Source organism: Carassius carassius, chromosome 9 (assembly GCF_963082965.1).
Source record: "Carassius carassius chromosome 9, fCarCar2.1, whole genome shotgun sequence".
Lineage (NCBI taxonomy): Eukaryota > Metazoa > Chordata > Actinopteri > Cypriniformes > Cyprinidae > Carassius > Carassius carassius.
In genome coordinates this window covers 33333649-33352350 of record NC_081763.1, presented here as the reverse complement: position 1 = coordinate 33352350, position 18702 = coordinate 33333649, and the positions used below count along the sequence as shown (strand labels likewise).

Below are 18702 nucleotides of genomic sequence, written 5' to 3'. Positions count from 1 at the left end.
AGGTTGTGTTTCCGAGAGCTTGTTAGTCCAAATTAAGAAGATTAGAAGCCAATGATGATAAAAGCCAAGATTAGAAAAGCAGTCCTTGATAAAATGACATGCACAAAACAAAAGGCTCGAATTGTATTTCTGTGGTATGCTCTCTAAAACATAACCCATTCAGGACATTTGCGATGTAAGAATGTACAGGAATAATTCAGATATCAATCAAGTCCTCAAGACATCAGATTTAATCTAATAGCCTATATCGCTTTACCTCAAACATTGTTTTCCTGCTCCTTTTTATTCAAACTAAGTCAAAAATAAAATCAGATTAATCAGACCTAGAGCCGTGCATTTCAGCCCGGGACCAACGGGGCCCTTCTTGTTTTAGGCCGGGGGATTTGGGACAATTTTCACAACATAGATGAGACGCAGACTGGGCTTCGGGCCTGTTTTAGGCTCTCCTTATTTTTATATTTTAGACATCCATCAATTAGTGATGAAAGAAATTGCTGCACTGGGGGAAACAACACGAGACCGTGCGAATGCGACTGTCACGAGCGGCTGGACGGTGTTTATTGTCCCGCAGCAGCAGCGCAGGTGAAGAGGATCTCCCTGTTGAATCTCCTCTATCAGACCTGAAGGCTTGCTGATCTGAAGATCATCTACTGACTGTGACGGTTTTTTTGTATGTGTGTGTAGAGAAAATGAAGGAATGAAATGCTTTTCCACATGCAGTGAAAAGGGTTTTCTCCGGTGTGGATCCTCTCATGTGTTTTCAGGTGAAAGATTCTCTGCTGGTTTGCAGGGTTCATTTTCATTCATTTTTATGTCCACATTTCACTGCTTTTACTTTTATTTTAGAGTTGATTGAAGAAAGCAAGGAGAATTAAGAATTGTGTGAATTAATAATAATCTACAATTGAAGTGTTTAATGCATGCTTTTTTTTTTGAGCAGTGGGGTTAGACGAACCTGCTTGGATGCGGTGGGGATAATACCTGTGTGGGTCTAGAGAGCAGGTTGTAGGTTGGCTGGAGAGGAAGTGTGTCTCTACTTCTTCCTCAGTGAGGTTGACAGAAGGAAGAGAGGGGAGTTTTATCAGAGGATGTGGTTGGTTTGAGTTCCTGTGAACCGACTGCTGATGGGTTTAGATGTTTTTTTTATGACAATGTCGAGTCACATTATATGGCTTAAGCTTACGATCTTATTTAAACGTACAATTTTAAACTCGCATTAAATTGTTACATTGCATTTCTGAAACTTACATGACGCATCAGGGTTGTTCAAGTCCTTGGTGGTACAAATGCATGCGCATAGTAACTTGTTGATTTCCAAGCTGAACACGCAGTGCTGTTTGGGGTTTTGATCTGATGTGGCAGGGACAGAGGAAGGACACAGAGAGACAGAGAAAGTAGAAGAGAAAGTTTATGACCCAAGTTAACAGTAGGTGACAGTAATGCACTGACTAGTACAGTTTGCAGATAAAAAGAAAGAAGTGGGTCCCGGCTCACTGGGTCACAATACAGGCACAATGTTGTCTTTGACATTAGAAGAAATCGGATTTATTCAATTTATCAATCCAAACACTTCAAATAAAGAAATATAATTGCAACTGAAAAACTAATATGCTACTAATAAGTTGTAACATCACACAAAATACACAGAAACAAACACCTGTGGCTTTAAAAATATTTTACTCATTACCAGAATTTCAGTAATCGGCCTTAACACCAACATTTCAAGATATTTGGAACCAATTTTGGTATCATAGCAAAAACAATGGAGTGGAGCAGGGATTATGTCAAAAGTGAAGATTAATTCACCATGGGTTCCCTCAAGATCTTCCTGTGAGGTTTTCAGTTTATGACTTTATTATGAGTTTATTGTATGTATTGTAATAAATGACTACATGAGAACATTTGGGGTGTGTGCCGCTTACGTTACAGAACAAAAACATCAATGTATTGTCAAATTAGGATTACCACAGACGTTATTTTACTCATAAATTGAAAAACCCCATAAGAAAACCTTGAGGGACCCCAGAGAAAATTAATCTCCCAGGTTTGGACATAATCCCTGCATCACTTCGCTGGAACTATAGTTAACTATTTTAAGAAGAAGAAAAAAATTATATATATATATATATATATATATATATATATTCAATGATATACTTATTATTATTATTATTATTATTATCATTAATAAGTAAATAATATATTGGCAAGTGGCAAGTCTAGAGTGCTTTGGTTCGATTTCCTGGTCCAATTTTGATTGTGTTGACGTGGAAATTTTTGGTTCCCAAGCATGGAATGTTTGCATGGAAAGAGTCACAGCTGTTGCTAGGTAACAACTATGCAGAAGATGGCAAAATTAATGGACGCTTCGATTTGGAACTACAGATTTTAAAAATGTTGATTTAGTCTCAAAAGCGGAAAGACTGAATGGCACATGCATCCATTTGTCATGAATGATAATTCTATTTATTTCTATTCTAATTCTATTCTTAAAAAATGTAACTACCTTTCTTTTTGTATTCCATTTTCTTTTAATTTATTATGCAATTATGAATATATATATATAAGACCTCTAATACTAGCTTGCTCTGTTCTTTTTCTATTCTATCTGTTTTCTTTTTATTTGTTATATTATTTAGAAGCCCTTGCTACGTGTACTGCTTTTAGCTAACTGAGACTTGTTATAGCACTTATTAGGGCCCGAGCACTGCAGTGCGAGGACCCTATTGGAATTGCTCCGTTTATTATTATTATTATTATTATTATTATTCTCCAGAATGAATCGCATTTTTGAGGGCCTAAACATACTCAAAAAGTCATGAAACTTTGCACACACCTCAGAACCGGCGAAAATGAACATCTGATATGGGTTTCAGAAGTGGATGTGGCAAAATGGCTCGACAGCGCCACCTATACATGTTCAACGGTGTGCGCCTCGAGCTATGTTTCACGTACATGTATGAAAATAGGTACACACATGTAACTCTCCAATACCTACAAAAAAGTCTCTTAGAGCAAAATTCTAAACCCAACAGGAAGTCGGTTATTTTTAATATTATGAGCAAATTTTGTGTCATTTTTGCCATTTCCATGAGTTGTATTTTAACGAACTCCTCCTAGAAACTTATTCAGATCAACACCAAATTTGGTATGCCTAATCTAAAGGCCTTTGCGATGTTAAATTGCGAAGATTTTGAGGTTTCGTTAAAGGGCGTGTCCGTGGCGGCCTGGCGAATTCCGATGATTCGCCATGAAAAATGAAGTTGCTATAACTCAGACATACAATGTCCAATGTGCCCAAAACTTCACATGTTTAATAAGACTCCTGACCTGAACATATTTACATGCCCATATTCAGTTATAGTCATAGTGCCACCTATAGGCAACAGGAAGTGACATATTTTACTCTTCGACAGACTACTCCTAGAAATTTTTTGACATCAATGGCTTTTTTATGGTCAGTATAATCTAAAGGCCTGTGCAATGTTAAATTGTGAAGATCTTGAGTTTTCGTTAAGGGGCGTGTCCATGGCGCCGTGACAAAATTCAAAGTCTCGCCATGGGAATAAAAGATGTTATAACTCAGGCATAAAATGTCCGATCTTCTCCAAACTTCACATGTGTGATAAGGGTCCTGGCCTGAACAGATCTGAAGGCCAATATTCCATCGGGTGTGGGAAAATGGCTCGATAGCGCCACCTATACACTTTCAACGGAGTGCACCTCGAGCTATGTTTCACGTACATGTACAAAAATTGGTACACACATGTAACACACCAATACCTACAAAAAAGTCTCTTGGTACGAAATCCTAATCCCAACAGGAAGTCGGTTATTTTGAATTTTCCCTGCAAAATTGGTGTTGTTTTTGCCATTTTCAGGGGTTGTACTTTAACGAACTCCTCCTAGAGATTTATTCAGATGAACACCAAACTTGGTCCGTGTAATCTAAAGCCATTTGCGATGTTAAATTGCGAAGGACTTGAGGTTTCGTTAAAGGGCGTGTCCATGGTGGCCTGACAAATTTCGATGTTTCGCCATGAAAAAGGAAGTTGCTGTAACTCAGACATACAATGTCCAATCTGCCCCAAACTTCACATGTTGGATAAGACTCTTGACCTGAACAGATCTACATGCCAATATTCAGTTATAGTCATAGCGCCACCTATTGGCAACAGGAAGTGAAATATTTTACACTGCGACAAACTACTCCTAGAAATTTTATGACATCAATGTTATTTTTGTGGTCAGTCTAATCTAAAGACCTGTGTGATGTTTAGTTGTGAAGATCTTGAGTTTTCGTTAAAGAGCGTGTCCATGGCAAAAATGACAAAATTGATGTCTCGCCGCAGCAAGAGAAGTTGTTGTAACTCAGGCATAAAATGTTTGATCTTCCCCAAACTTCACATGTTCGATAAGAGTGCAGCCCTGAACACATCTGAAGGCCAATATTACATTATAATGATAGCGCCACCTCCTGGCAACAGAAAGATTGGCACATATATGGAATAAACATTGATATATTCCACTTATATTTATGAGTTTAAATGCATATTTCTCACCGTTCACCTATTTACTAAAGCCACTCGCTGCCGGTGAGCCCGGGTGCGAGGGCCCGTTCATCGCTGCTTGCAGCTTTAATTCTTCTTCTCCGTAATGAAGCGCATTTTTGAGGGCCTAAACATGCTCCAAAACTTACGAAACTTTGCACACGCATCAGGACCGGGGAAAATTTACATCTGATATAGGTTTCAGAAGTGGGTGTGGCAAAATGGCTCGATAGCGCCACCTGGTAAATTTCAACGGAGTGTCCCTCGAGCTACGTTTCACGTACATGCATGAAAACCGGTACGCACGTGTAACACACCAATACCTACAAAAAAGTATCTTGGTACAAAATCCAAAACCCAACAGGAAGTAAGTTATTTTGAATTTCCTGTACGATTTTTGTTCAGTTTTTGCCGTTTCCATGCCTCGTACTTTGACGAACTCCTCCTACAGTTTTAATCGGATTATCTTCAAATTTGGTGAGGGTCATCATAAGACCTTTGTGACGTTAAATTGCGAAGCTTTTGAGTTTTCGTCAAGGGGTGTGTCCCTGGCGGCCTGACAAAGTTTGATGTTTCGCCGTGAAAAGCAATGTCCGATCTGCCCCAAACTTCACACGTGTGATGGGTGTTCTGTCCGGAGCGAACACCCATGACCAAATTCAGTTATAGTCATAGCGCCACCTGCTGGTAACAGGAAGTGACATGGTTAACGCAGTTATGGACTCCTTGCAAAATAATAAAAGGCATCAACAAGGGTTAAATAGGCTGGCAAAATTTTATAAGCATGCTAATACATGCTAACAACATTTAGCTAAGTGCTAAAGCATGCTACTAATGCAGTGAAACAGGAAATTGCTGTAACTCAGGCAAGCAATGTCCGATCTGCCCCAAACTTCACACAAGTGATAAGTGTTCTGTCCTGAACAAACTCCATGACCAAATTCAGTAATAGTCATAGCGCCACCTGCTGGTAACAGGAAGTTACATGTTATGGACTCTTAGGAACATATAAGTCTCAACAAGTGTTACAAAGGCTCACAACATGCTAGAAACATACCAATACATGCTAGCAACACTTAGCTAAATGCTAAAGCATGCTAGTGATGCAGTGAAAAAGGAATTTGCTGTAACTAATGAAAGCAATGTCCGATCTGCCTCAAACTTCAAACGTTTGACAAGAGTCCTGTCCTGAAAACATCAACATGCCCATATTTGATTATATTCATAGTGCCACCTGCTGGCAACAGAAAGTGGCATGTTTAACACTGTTATGGACTCCTTGCAAAATAATAAAAGGCATCAACAAGGGTTAAATAGGCTGGCAAAATTTTATAAGCATGCTAATACATGCTAGCAACATTTAGCTAAGTGTTAAAGCATTCTACTAAGGCAGTGAAAAAGGAAGTTGCTATAACTAAGGCAAGCAATGTCCGATCTTCCCCAAACTTCACACGAGTGATAGGTGTTCTGTCCTGAACAAACACCCATGGCCAAATTCCGTTATAGTCATAGCGCCACCTGCTGGTAACAGGAAGTGACAAGGTTAACACTGTTATGGACTCCTAGGAACATATTAAAAAGCATCAACAAGTGTTAAATATGCTGGCAACCTTCTAGAAGCATACTAAAACATGCTAGCAACACTAAGCTAAGTGCTAAAGCATGCTACTAATGCAGTGAAAAAGGAAGATGCTGTAACTCAGGCAAGCAATGTCCGATCGGCCCCAAACTTCACACGTTTGACAAGAGTCCTGTCATAAATAAATCAACATGCCCATATTCGGTTATAGTCATAGCGCCACCTGCTGGCAACAGGAAGTGTCATTTTTAACACTTTTATGCACTATTTGCAACACAGTAAAATATGCCATTGTGTGCTAATCATGCTAGAAATATTTTCAAACATTCTAGCAATACTTGTATGTGCAAAACGATGCTATTAATACTATGAAACAAGAAGTTGTTGTAACTCATGCATACAATTCCCCATCTTACCCAAACATCACATGTTTTATAAGAGTACTGGCCTGAACACAACTAAAGGCCAATATTCAATTCTAAGTATAGCGCCGCCTGCTGGCAACAGGAAATGAATTATTTTATACTAACTTAAACATGACTTGTCTGATCTGCCCGAAACTTTGCATGTTTGGTAAGAGTCCTGGCCTGAAGAAATTTACATGTCAATATTCTGTTATAATCATAGCGCCACCTGTTGGCAGCAGGAAATGTGGCACAAATATTTACTATTATATAAGCATATGGCCCAATGTTCACTGTTCCTCCTATGGGCACCGGGTGGTGGTGAGCCCGAGTGCGAGGGCCCTTTCATCGCTGCTTGCAGCTTTAATATATCATTGCTCTTTTGTAAGTCGCTTTGGATAAAAGCGTTTGCTAAATGAACAAATGTAAATGAATGTAAAGCTAAGGGTTCAAAAGAACATGGCAATCAATTACTTCAACCAAAAATGAAATATAAATTCTCTCTGCTCACAGTAATTCAGTCAGGCATATCAGGAAAGCACGTGAGTAAACACATGAATACACAGTTTGACAATTTCATACAGCAGTGAGTGACCTGATGCGAACCATACCAGAGTTCACTTGACCATGCCCTAGAAGACCATCCTTTTAAGATGGACTTGGTTACAGTTTGCGAGTGCACACCTGTGTTCAGTAAACAGTGTTCATACTATACAAAACAAACCCAGGTGCACACTGGCACAAAAGTGCTAGTGTGAAAGATATGATGCACTGATCTATTCTGACATACAGAATCAGATTCTTTTGTTTCCGTTTGGTGCTATTGTTATCACTATGACAGTCACTGCAGTTTCAGATTAACTCTCAAAACAATTGTCACTCCTGATACTTTGGGTGTGTACCTGGCAGCATGTTAAAATACATCTTTTATTCAAATTGTGAATAGGTTGTAAAGAGCTCTCCCTTTATAACCACTGAAGCTGTCGATCGCTACAGTTTTGAGCACAAGATCATGGAGTTCTGCACTTGAAAGAAAACTCCTGTTATAATAAGTGAAGCTACCTACACTGCACAATGAATCTTTTGTTTTCATTGTCTTTATACTTTATAATCAAAGGATGCACGGGTGTGTAGAGCAAAAAAAACTGGCATTTTGAGCAATGTTGAGCAGATTCTGACTTAACTTTGGCAAAAGTGTTAAAACGTTCCACAGACATGTCCGTGATTGGATACAATGCTCAATGCTTCAAAAAGCGAATAAAAAGGAACACTGGATTATTTTCACAGAGTGCTCAGAGAGATACTGAACGCACAGCAGCCTTTCAGTGGGTACTGAACTAACTCGGTACATTTGTAAAATGCCAGTACTGACTTGGTACCAATACTTTTGATAATTCTAGTCAAAACTTTGACAGTTACTTGAACCAGCTCTTTCAAGTCCTGTGTGGTGCTTTGGCTGTGCACCTTGCATCATCACCCAGGAATCTAAGGTTAGAATTTTTTAAACAAGCTTGACCAGTTCCTCACTGCAGATTGACTCAAATGAACAATTTCTTTAAGAATAGGGCATCACAAGTATCTGGCGTCAGATCTCCCCCAGTGGAGTCACTTTGAGGAACATGTTGCCAAACAGCTCTTGGATCGGACTATTCAGTTAACTGGTACAATTTTCAAATCATTACACCAGAAGAATGGGAAGACGGTGTCAGTGAAGATGGTTGTGAATGTGTGTAGATGTGTGTTAGTTACAGGATCAGAGAATGACAATGTTCCTCTGTTATAGTCCAGATCAACTCTCACCCTGTCCAGCCTCTGTTTAACAGGAAAACCAAACCGCTCATCCAGTCCGTACTGGACCCACCAGACCTCAGTGTTAAAGAAAACAAGTCCCTTTCTTTGGTTTGATGCTGTAGTTACTCCAATACTCCAGTACAGACTCTCTTTAACCTCCACATCCCAGCAGTGTGTTCCTGAGTTAAACCCCTCTGAACCCAGGACACAGGCATACTCGTCGAATCTCTCTGGATTATCTGGAAATAGTTGACTGGTCAAGCTCCATCTCAGACTGGTCAGGTCATCAGACAGGATGAGACATGGATGAGCCGTGTTTGGATCCAGAATCACAGGAACTGATGGGACACAATCAACAGATGCTTTTATTCTGATGTTCATTTAATGATCAAGAGTGAACTGAACACAGATTATTATGAGTTATGACACTGAGTGATCAGAAGAAAATGTCTAATGTGATTGATCAACAGTGTTAGTAAATCCATTAACATTTTCAGATTTTCATCGCATGTAAACAGAAACTGATATTAAATCAATCAATCTGCTGTATCACTGTAACTGTAAATATCATGTTCTTGTTTTATGGCTCATTTTGGTGCAGTAGCTCAGCTGATACTTCACACATAATTCTAAAAGCTGTAAAACTTTCATTCATCATTGTGTAATGGTGTGTTCACACCAAACGCAACGTGAATATGCGCACCGCGTCACTCGCTCTAGATTGCTCGCGGGATGTTTTTCACCTCACTTGCGCAAATAATCAACCATGGTGAGGATAGGTATGATCGCTGCTTTTTATGCTTATATTCGCATCTTTGCATTGACTTTGTATGTAATCTACTCGCACAAATAATTACATTTGCATTTGCGCATCACATCACTCGCTGTAGATTACTTGCGGTATGTTTTATGCCAGTTTATTGAATAGTCTGATAGAAGAGTTGTGACAACCCCCCACCTCCACCACCCACAATTTTTATTCTACTTTGATGTTTGCCAAAAGATTTGGCAACACATTCCCTCAAAAATACTCCATTGGGGGAGATCTGACACCAGTTACATGTCCAATTCTTGAAGAAATTGTTATTTTGAGCCAATCTGCGGTACAAATTCTAGTCTGAATTTCTGAGTAATCAACATGGTGTGGATAAATATGATTGTTGTTTTGTACCTGTTGGGGAAGTCCCAAAAACGCCGGAAAGCCAAATGCAGATGTGCCTGGGTTCGCAGCACCATACAGAGGCACACACAACTCGATTAATTTCAATGTCTTCTCCAGACGGCTATAATAATTTGCTCCCCCATTTTCTAATACAGCCGGACGTTTCAATAAGCTCTTCGCTGATTGGCTTGCGTGAGAATGCATCAGGCAGATGAATGCATTCAGGTCGCCTGGTGCAAATTTACCTCTGTTTGCATCTTTGCATTGACTTCATATATAATCTACTAATGCGAATAATTACATTTGTGTTTGGTGTGAACCATAAGAGCACAGATCATCTGCAGACTCACTGTTCTGGACGATGTCCTGCATCTTCTTCCAGACTCTGAAGGGCAGGTTGCCCAAGTATCGTGGCACATGAATCAGAGCTCCAGAAGGAGTCTGTGGATCCGGCTGTGATGAGATCTGGACTCTGGAAGAACATTCAGGATCAGAACTGAAGTGACTCTGGATCAGAAGCAGAGAGAGCAGAGACAGCAGCAGATCACTCACCTTTCCATTGAGACTGGAAACTTCTGCAGAACAAACACACCATTGATCATCAACAACTCAATCAATCAATCAACAATCAATCAATGATCTGAAATCAGACCTTCAGAAAGCAGACGTCACTGGCATTCATCATCTCCTCCATGTCTTTGATTGACTGTGAAAGAGCTGAGATGTGTCTGTTGATTTCATCCAGCTCCTTCTTCATCATCTGTTTCTTCTGTTCCTCTTCCTCCCTCAGTGCAGTTATTGTAGCAGCTTCTTCATCTCTGAGAAACTGATGAAGCTTCTCAAAATGCTGTTTAATCTGACGCTCCGTGTGATCAGCTTGAGACTGAAATCAAAGACATGACTGATTCTGAAGCAGCATGAAGAGGGAATGAGTAAATGTGGGTTAGCACAAAATTCTACTGTGTTAAATGGCTTGAAGGCAGGAATATACTACACAACTTTTGCCTTGATTTCTCCCCAATTTACAGTGCAAAAAAGTTGACGCTAGTTACAAAAAGTCAAACTCAATCTGCAGATTAGAGTTGAAAGATTCCACAGAAAATAGCATAGTGTTTATTGGTTGCAGATGTAAGGTCCAGGCACTCGGCCCAAGGAAGGTATTCGGTGCTGGATGAAGGTTTCCTGCGTGTTCTGTCTTTCAGCGCGTAGAGTTATTCAATTTAGGTTAAACTCAAATCTGACTCCATTTTATTATCTAATCTGACTCCATTTTATTATGACCTCGAATTTAGGTTGAAAGGCAAATTGGTTGTTTGTCGGTCTCTAATTATTATTTTTATTCTTCTGACATTTGATTATTCTAATGTAACTCTTTACTTTATTTTACTCGTTCATTAGGAATCTATGTCGCTCAGGGTGCCCCACGACGGCCGTTCTTCTACGTGTGCCCCACGATCACAAACTCGCCAGTCTAAACAGTAGTCAGAGGTTATGACTAGTAGTCCCCCTCAGTTACCCATGTACAACTTAGTTAAAGCTCAAAACAATAATCAGCAGTTATGCTAGCACTACCTGTCTTGCCCCCCTGACAGTCATATAACTATGTACAACTTAAAGCTCAAACAATAATCAGCGGTTATGCTAGCACTACCTTTCTAGCCCCCGACAGTTATATAACTACGTACAACTTAATTAAAGCTGAGACAATAACCAGCGGTTATGACCAGTACTTTTACTAGCCCCCCATACTTAATGCAACTGAGTACAACTTAACTAAAGTCAAGCGGTTAGTCAGAAATCTAAAATATCACTTGATGTGCCCTATGCTCCATCTAGCCATCTAGAGTTTTAGTATGCACTTAACCCTGGACGCAAATTTGCGGAAACATAGCCTTCACTTAATCTACTTGAGAAAATAATTTCAGAGTAACTCAGAGTAAATCAAATGTAACAATTTATTATCAGTCAGGTAAGGATTATGCCAATTACATAGCCAATTCATAGATATCAAATCAATACAAGACATCAAATTCTCAAAGATGAATCTAAGAGTAAAAGATGCATACCTGACTTTTAGAAAAATACACAGTATGAAGTTTGTGGACACACTTCATGCTATGGGCTCAATCTGGCTACAGAAGGCCCTGATCCTTTTGCTGCAGTCCTTTAAATACATAACATCCCCCGAGATGGAGACAGGTCCCAAGCCTGGGTGATTTTACAACTCAATGGGAACAGGGGGTAATTTACATGTAGGACCCTGGGAAGGGGCACTCCTATTACAGTAGGCAAAATATATCTTAACTCTTAGGATCTGTATTATCTTTTAATCTACTTTTGTAAGATTGAGACCATTGTACCAGTTGCATGGAGACATTTCCAATGATACTAGACATGGGTGTTAGTTCACATGCATTGACATTTTCATGTAATCATTTTGAGCAGACTGAGTAGAAGGAAGAATGGGTGAAGGGATTTAAAATGAAACAAATGGCAACAAGGGAAGGAGGTCTCCTGCTCCTCCACTCTGAGGGGTGTCTCGAAGATGCCCGTGGATGTTTTTTTTTATTGTCTGTTTCTCAGGAGATCAAAGAATCTCAGGTTCTTTCATCCTTACACAGATTTTATCTTTAGATTATGAATATGGCATTGACACTGAAAGTGATGTGACATGACATGTGGGTATGGTAACTCATACTCTGAATTTATGCTCTGCATTTAACAATTAGTTTTACCACACACCAGGAGCAGTGGACAGTCATTTGCTGCAGTTGGGGGTTCAGTCAGTGCCTTGCTAAAGGGAGGAGTATTGAAGGTGGAAGAAAGCGCTGTTCATTCACTCCCCCCAACGATTCCTGCCAGGATTGAGTAGGTCTTGGGCAATAAATCGATGCATCACGATTCGTGGATCGATTCTGAGATTCTGAGAGAGTTTGAATGCTAACCATAAGGTTGTGGGTTCGAGTCTCGGGCTGGCAATACCATGACTTAGGTGCCCTTGAGCAAGGCAACGAACCCCCAACTGCTCCCCGGGTGCCGCAGCATAAATGGCTGCCAACTGCTCCAGGTGTGTGTTCATGGTTTGTGTGTGTTCAATGCTGTGTGTGTGTGTGCACTTTGGATGGGTTAAATGCAGAGCATGAATTCTGAGTATGGGTCACCATACTTGGCTGTATGTCATGTCACTGTCACTTCACTTCATGTTTACCACTGTGTGGCATCCTCTCTTCTTTTTATAACAGTCTGCAAACGTCTGGTGTCAGAATGGTAAAGAAAGGTGATTTAAGCAATTTTGAGCGTGGCATGGTTGTTGGTGCCAGATGGGCCGGTCTGAGTATTTCACAATCTGCTCTTACTGGGATTTTCACGCACAACCATTTCTAGGTTTTACAAAGAATGGACAAAGAAAACATCCAGTATGCGGCAGTCCTGTGGGCGAAAATGCATTGTTGATGCTAGAGGTCAGAGGAGAATGGGCCGACTGATTCAAGCTTATAGAAGAGCAACTTTGACTGAAATAACCACTCGTTACAACCGAGGTATGAAGCAAAGCATTTGTGAAGCCACAACACGCACAACCTTGAGGCGGATGGGCTACAACAGTAGAAGACCCCACCGGGTACCACTCATCTCCACTACAAATAGAAAGAAGAGGCTACAATTTGCACGAGCTCTCCAAAATTGGACAGTCGAAGACTGGAAAAATGTTGCCTGGTCTGATGAGTCTCGATTTCTGTTTCTGTTCAGAATTTGGCGTAAACAGAATGAGAACATGGATCCATCATGCCTTGTTACCACTGTGCAGGCTGCTGGTGGTGGTGTAATGGTGTGGGGGGTGTTTTCTTGGCACACTTTAGGCCCCTTAGTGCCAATTGGGCATTGTTTAAATGCCACGGCCTACCTGAGCATTGTTTCTGACCATGTCCATCCCTTTATGACCACCATGTACCCATCCTCTGATGGCTACTTCCAGCAGGATAATGCACCATGACACAAAGCTAGAATCATTTAAATTGGTTTATTGAACATGACAATGAGTTCACTGTACTAAAATGGCCCCCACAGTCACCAGATCTCAACCCAATAGAGCATCTTTGGGATGTGGTGGAATGGAAGCTTCGTGCACTGGATGTGCATCCCACAAATCTCCATCAACTGCAAGATGCTATCCTATCAATATGGGCCTACATTTCTAAAGAATGCTTTCAGCACCTTGTTGAATTAATGCCACATAGAATTAAGGCAGTTCTGAAGGCGAAAAGGGGTCAAACACAGTATTAGTATGGTGTTCCTAATAATCCTTTAGGTGAGTGTAGGACATGATGGGCTAAATAAATTTATCACTGCATCTAAACCAACAACATGCCTATTAGATCCTGTTCCCACTAAATTACTGAAAGAGTTGTTACCTGTAGCAGAAGAACCGCTTCTCAATATTATTAACTCGTTATCTTTAGGTCACATCCCAAACCCATTCAAGTTGGAGGTTATTTAGCCTCTTAAGAAACCACAATAAGATCCTATTGAACTGGCAAATTACAGACACATTACAAATCTTAAGTTTATTTCAAAATATTTGGGAAAAGTTGTATCTGCTCAACTGTGCTCGTTCCTGAAATAAAATGATCTGTATGAAGAATTTCAGGTCAGGTTTCAGACCCCACTATAGCACAGAAACTGCACTTGTTAAACTTACAAATGACTTGTTTCTTGGAAATGTAACGCCCCTTTCCATAATCGTGAGCATCATCTATCAAAATAAATGTAAAGAAAGTCTCGCTCTCGTACACATGCAAAACTCGAATTTTGAACATTCAATACCAAATAATTAAACTAATAACATACTTACAGTAGCTGATTCAGAAGAGCCAGATTGTCACAGAAAAGTCAGAATGATCTCCTCTCCTAGGTTCACGAAACGGTCATCCATAAAATGCGTTGCTGTTCTGTTGTCTTAATCTTAAAGATTCCTACAAATGCATCTACTTTCGAAAAGGCCAAATAAAGTGCTTTTGCTTTCTCCTAGATACACACAGAATCTCCCTGACATGGCTGCTTCAACTCTAACTGCAGTTACTGAAACCATGCCTTCTTTCTTTGCATAAACATTTTGGCGACATTAAGCAAATATGTCCACGTAGTGATGTAGGCATGTGGAGGCCTGTATAATTGAGCCATTTTAGGAGGTGTGGCTTAACTTTTATAAAGAATTTCTCTTTGGATTTGAGACTTTAGTCTTTGCAACTTTACAGATCTTTATGCACCAAGAGTTCGTAACACTCCAAAGAGAAGGGAAAAATTTAAATTGCATCATATGACCCCTTTAAGATGGTTAAGATTCTATCTGTCTGATCACTACCACTTTATTTATTTAAATGGGGAATCATATCAATTATCACTTGCGTGTCAAGGTGCCACAAGGATCTGTCCTAGGTACTCTGCTATTTTCAGTATACAGTACATGTTGCTTCTGGTAATATTATTAGAAAATATGGGATTAGTTTCCACGGTTATGCTGATGACACTCAACTATATATCTCAAGAGGAGATGAAACTTCGAAATTATCTAAATTACCAAAAAACAGTACACAGAATCTCTTGGAATACAATTTGCAACTAGACAGATGTACTGTTACTTCCTCTACAGTCAAAAATCTCGATGTTATATTAGACAGCAACTCGTCTTTTGAAAATAATATTTCCCTTCCCATGTTACAAAAACAGCATTCTTCCGTCTCAGTAAAATTGCCAAGCTATGAAACATTACCTGTTTCTGATGCAGAAAAGCTAGTTCATACATTCATGACCTCTATTATGACGTATATTGTACAGCTGCTTTGCAACGATTTGTATCGTGAAAGCGCTATACAAATAAACTTGAATTTAAATCAATCAACTGCTTAGGAATATTTATCACGTTGTCTGCGTTTGACTAAAATATGTTGCTGAAAGCAGAGTGTGAAAAGTGAGCACTAGGCAATGGGATTGCCACTCGCATGTTAGTCCCACCCACTGCCGAAGCAACCAGCAATCAGAAGTTACAGCTTATGTATTTTTGTCAGTTTCTTTACATAGCATGAACTTGAATTATTTTTAAAAGTAACATGTCGTCCTATTTATAATAGTGGCTGTGACCCTAAGGAGGAGGAATATTGGATGGTTTTAAAGGGGTCATATGATGCGATTTCAAGTTTTCCTTTCTTTTTGGAGTGTTACAAGCTGTTTGTGAAAAGATAAGATCCCTAAAGTTGCAAAAACTAAAGTCTCAAACCCAAAGAGATATTCTATATAAAAGTTAATACTCGTCCACGCCCTCCTAAAATGACATGTTTAAACACGCCCCCACATGTCTACATCACAATGTGGGAAGATTTGCATAACGCGGCCCAAATGTTCTTTAATTATTGCTGTTGCTGCCGGCGCCATGTTTTGGAGACGCTGTTTCATAGCGAAAGTGAAAATACTTAGTTTGGCCTTCTAAAAAAAAGACACAACTAGAAATCAGTGGTTATTTCCAGCACTGTTCCAGAACAGTTCAACCCAAATATTCAGATGTGTGCACCACATTTTATAGAGTAATGTTTCCTGATCCTGGGAGAGAAGACTACAATGCCGGCTATTCTGAGGGTGCTTTCACACTAGGTTCGCTTGCCTGGTCCGAACCAGAGTTTGATTGCTCCCCCCTCCCCCGCTGGACTGTGTTCATATTATAATATTTGAGACTGAATCGTGGTTCGATTGCGTCATCAAGCCTGCAGCTGTTTACCCCGTTGCTTAGTAACGACGGCACAGGAGAAGGCGGCAAATGGATAACATTACTCTCTGCACTTTTATGTACTTACGTTTTTGAACCATTTGTTTTGTTTACAAGGCTTCGGTACATAACGGCACCTATGTCTGTCTTATGAATGTACTGCAAATGCTCTAAAGAATACTGAAGGTGAACAGAAATGAGATATACAGCTCTCTGCTTGCAGCGCGTCAGTCACGCTTGTCAGGAAAGTGAGTGAAACACACACACACACAAACACATTTTCATCAAATAATACCTCATTAATAGCGGTTCACTTCCGCGATTTGGTACGATTGCGTTCACATCAGCAGCGAACCGTACCAGGGTGCATATGAACCACCCCAGACCACCGTTTTTAAGCGGACTCGGGTACGGTTCACGGGTAAGCACCCGAGTTCGGTAGACAGCATTCACATCATCCAAACGAACCGAACTCTGACGTCAATCGAACCCGGGTGCACACCAAAAGTGCTAGTGTGAAAGCACCCTGACTCACAGTCTGTAAGTACGTTTACATGTGTAAAGGATTTGCCACTGATGTTTCAAACGAGAGTTTTGAGCAGTGTAGAGTAGCGCTGGTTGTTTGTCGTTTCTCCTAACACAGATGTTTTGTTGTTGTTACTTACATATTTTATAAACTACACTTTAAATGTCTGTATATGATTATTTAATAATAATTTACATCATTATATACTATGAAATAAAAACATGCATTGAATATTTTTGTTTTCCAGTCAAAGTTAAATACAATTATGTGAGAAAACCTATAAAGTTTTTCTCATCAAATTCGATTTCAAAGGAATAATTTCTCACCTTGATGTGTTGAACCGTTCTCTCAAATTCCCCTTTAATGTTTTCTTTGTGTTTTAGTTTCTCTTGTAAGGAGTTCAGTGCTGGATTGAGCTCCACCTGAAATTGAAAGTGAAAATCCACATGACATATTCATGTAAATTGAATACATATTGTACAGAGACATGCATTGTTTATTATATATAACTTATAAAAGTTTAAATCTTATCTTTAAACTTAAAAAATTTACATCTCCTACCTTATATGAAGAAGCCACTTCACCGATGGGTCTGAATGTGTGATTGATGTGTTTCTCTGAGTCTCTGCACACTAAACAGGCCGGCTGTTTGTCCTCCAGACAGAAGAGTTTGAGTTTCTCACTGTGTAAACTGCAGAGCTCCTCAGACTCTGATGAAAGATTCTCGTTATTCTCCTTCAAGAACGACTCGCACAGGTTTTTTAACGCCAGATTAGACGTAGGTTCATATTTTGAAAAACTCCTACAAACCGGACACTCCCGAGACTTCTTGATTTTCCAGAACTGTTGCAGACACTCTTTACAGAAACTGTGACTACATGATAAAATAACAGGAACATTGAAAACATCCCGACACACGGGACAACTATAATCATAATCAGCTGGCGAATCCATTTTCAGCGTCTGAGCTCCAGAAATCTAAACTTTACTTTCACTTTCTGAATGATGGCTTCAAGAATCACGAGAATGAGCTCAAACAAACTAAACTTCACTTTCATTTCATGAACGAGAATCACAAAGATCTGCTGTCGGTTCAAAAAGAAAAAAAAATCCTTCTTTAGAAGCGTTTTTTTGTCCAACATGAGTCAGGATGATAGGAAGAGAAATCATCAACCTCTTCCTGGTGTTGTGTGAGAGGGAGGAGTTTCTGATCATCATCATCATCATCGTGCAGTAGGGTAATGTGAACAAAATGCGTTCAAAATTAACTTTAATGCTAGAAAACCTTGAATCAGTAACATAAAAGAGAGATTCAACACACTTTATTTGCTCGAGTGTTCAATGTATTCTTTATTCGAACCTCACGAGTCAAAATGATTCCTTCTCATGCTGAAGTCACTAAACACGTCATCTACTAGGGCTGATTGTCTGTGTTTGGAGAGACACACCAGTTTCTGTCTCTCCATGTCTTCTGCATCATCCTCATTCACCGTCACAAGGTTATGACCAGAACATTTATTTACATTTTACATACACATTTCTTAATTTAGCGGACACTTTAAACCAGAAAGAGTAATATAACAAAGTGATGCATCTTTGTTTAAAAAGCTATAAAATACAACACAACAAAAAAAATTGCAAAAAGCATCTACTTTCAAATTTTTGTTAAGAAATGCATACAATAAATACCGTTTTGTGGCTCTTAAATGTGTCCTGACAGATCGCTGTAGCGCCTCAGTTTAGGCAAAACCTCTAAAAACACACTGCAGGAAACCAGTTTTTAATGGTTAATAGTTGATGGTTTGTAATATGTAATGGAAACCAATAGAATCTCTGTGATGAGTTTCTATTGTTTATTTATTTCAGCAGGACCATCATCTCTTCCTCATTACTAGTTACAGCGCGAAATAACATCAAAAACTCACAATGCCATATT

General features: G+C 39.6%; 1 protein-coding gene across 2 annotated transcripts; it reads right to left on the bottom strand.

The window, feature by feature from the left end:
* Window positions 1-7136: 7136 nt before the first annotated feature.
* On the bottom strand, window positions 7137-18117 carry trim35-3 (tripartite motif containing 35-3). Of its 2 annotated transcripts, XR_009435048.1 has the most exons (7): window positions 17328-18117; window positions 17093-17188; window positions 10139-10369; window positions 10039-10061; window positions 9837-9958; window positions 7596-8662; window positions 7137-7523 (listed from the first exon to the last, which is right to left on the bottom strand). XR_009435048.1 is itself a non-coding variant. In XM_059559064.1 (6 exons), exons 1-6 carry the CDS (start codon window positions 17718-17720, stop codon window positions 8184-8186), a joined length of 1344 nt encoding a protein of 447 aa, XP_059415047.1. In that variant the 5' UTR covers window positions 17721-18117; the 3' UTR covers window positions 7137-8183. The 2 variants fall into 2 exon arrangements, 1 of the variants encoding a protein (XP_059415047.1); XM_059559064.1 differs by having other exon boundaries at window positions 7137-8662.
* Window positions 18118-18702: the final 585 nt, after the last annotated feature.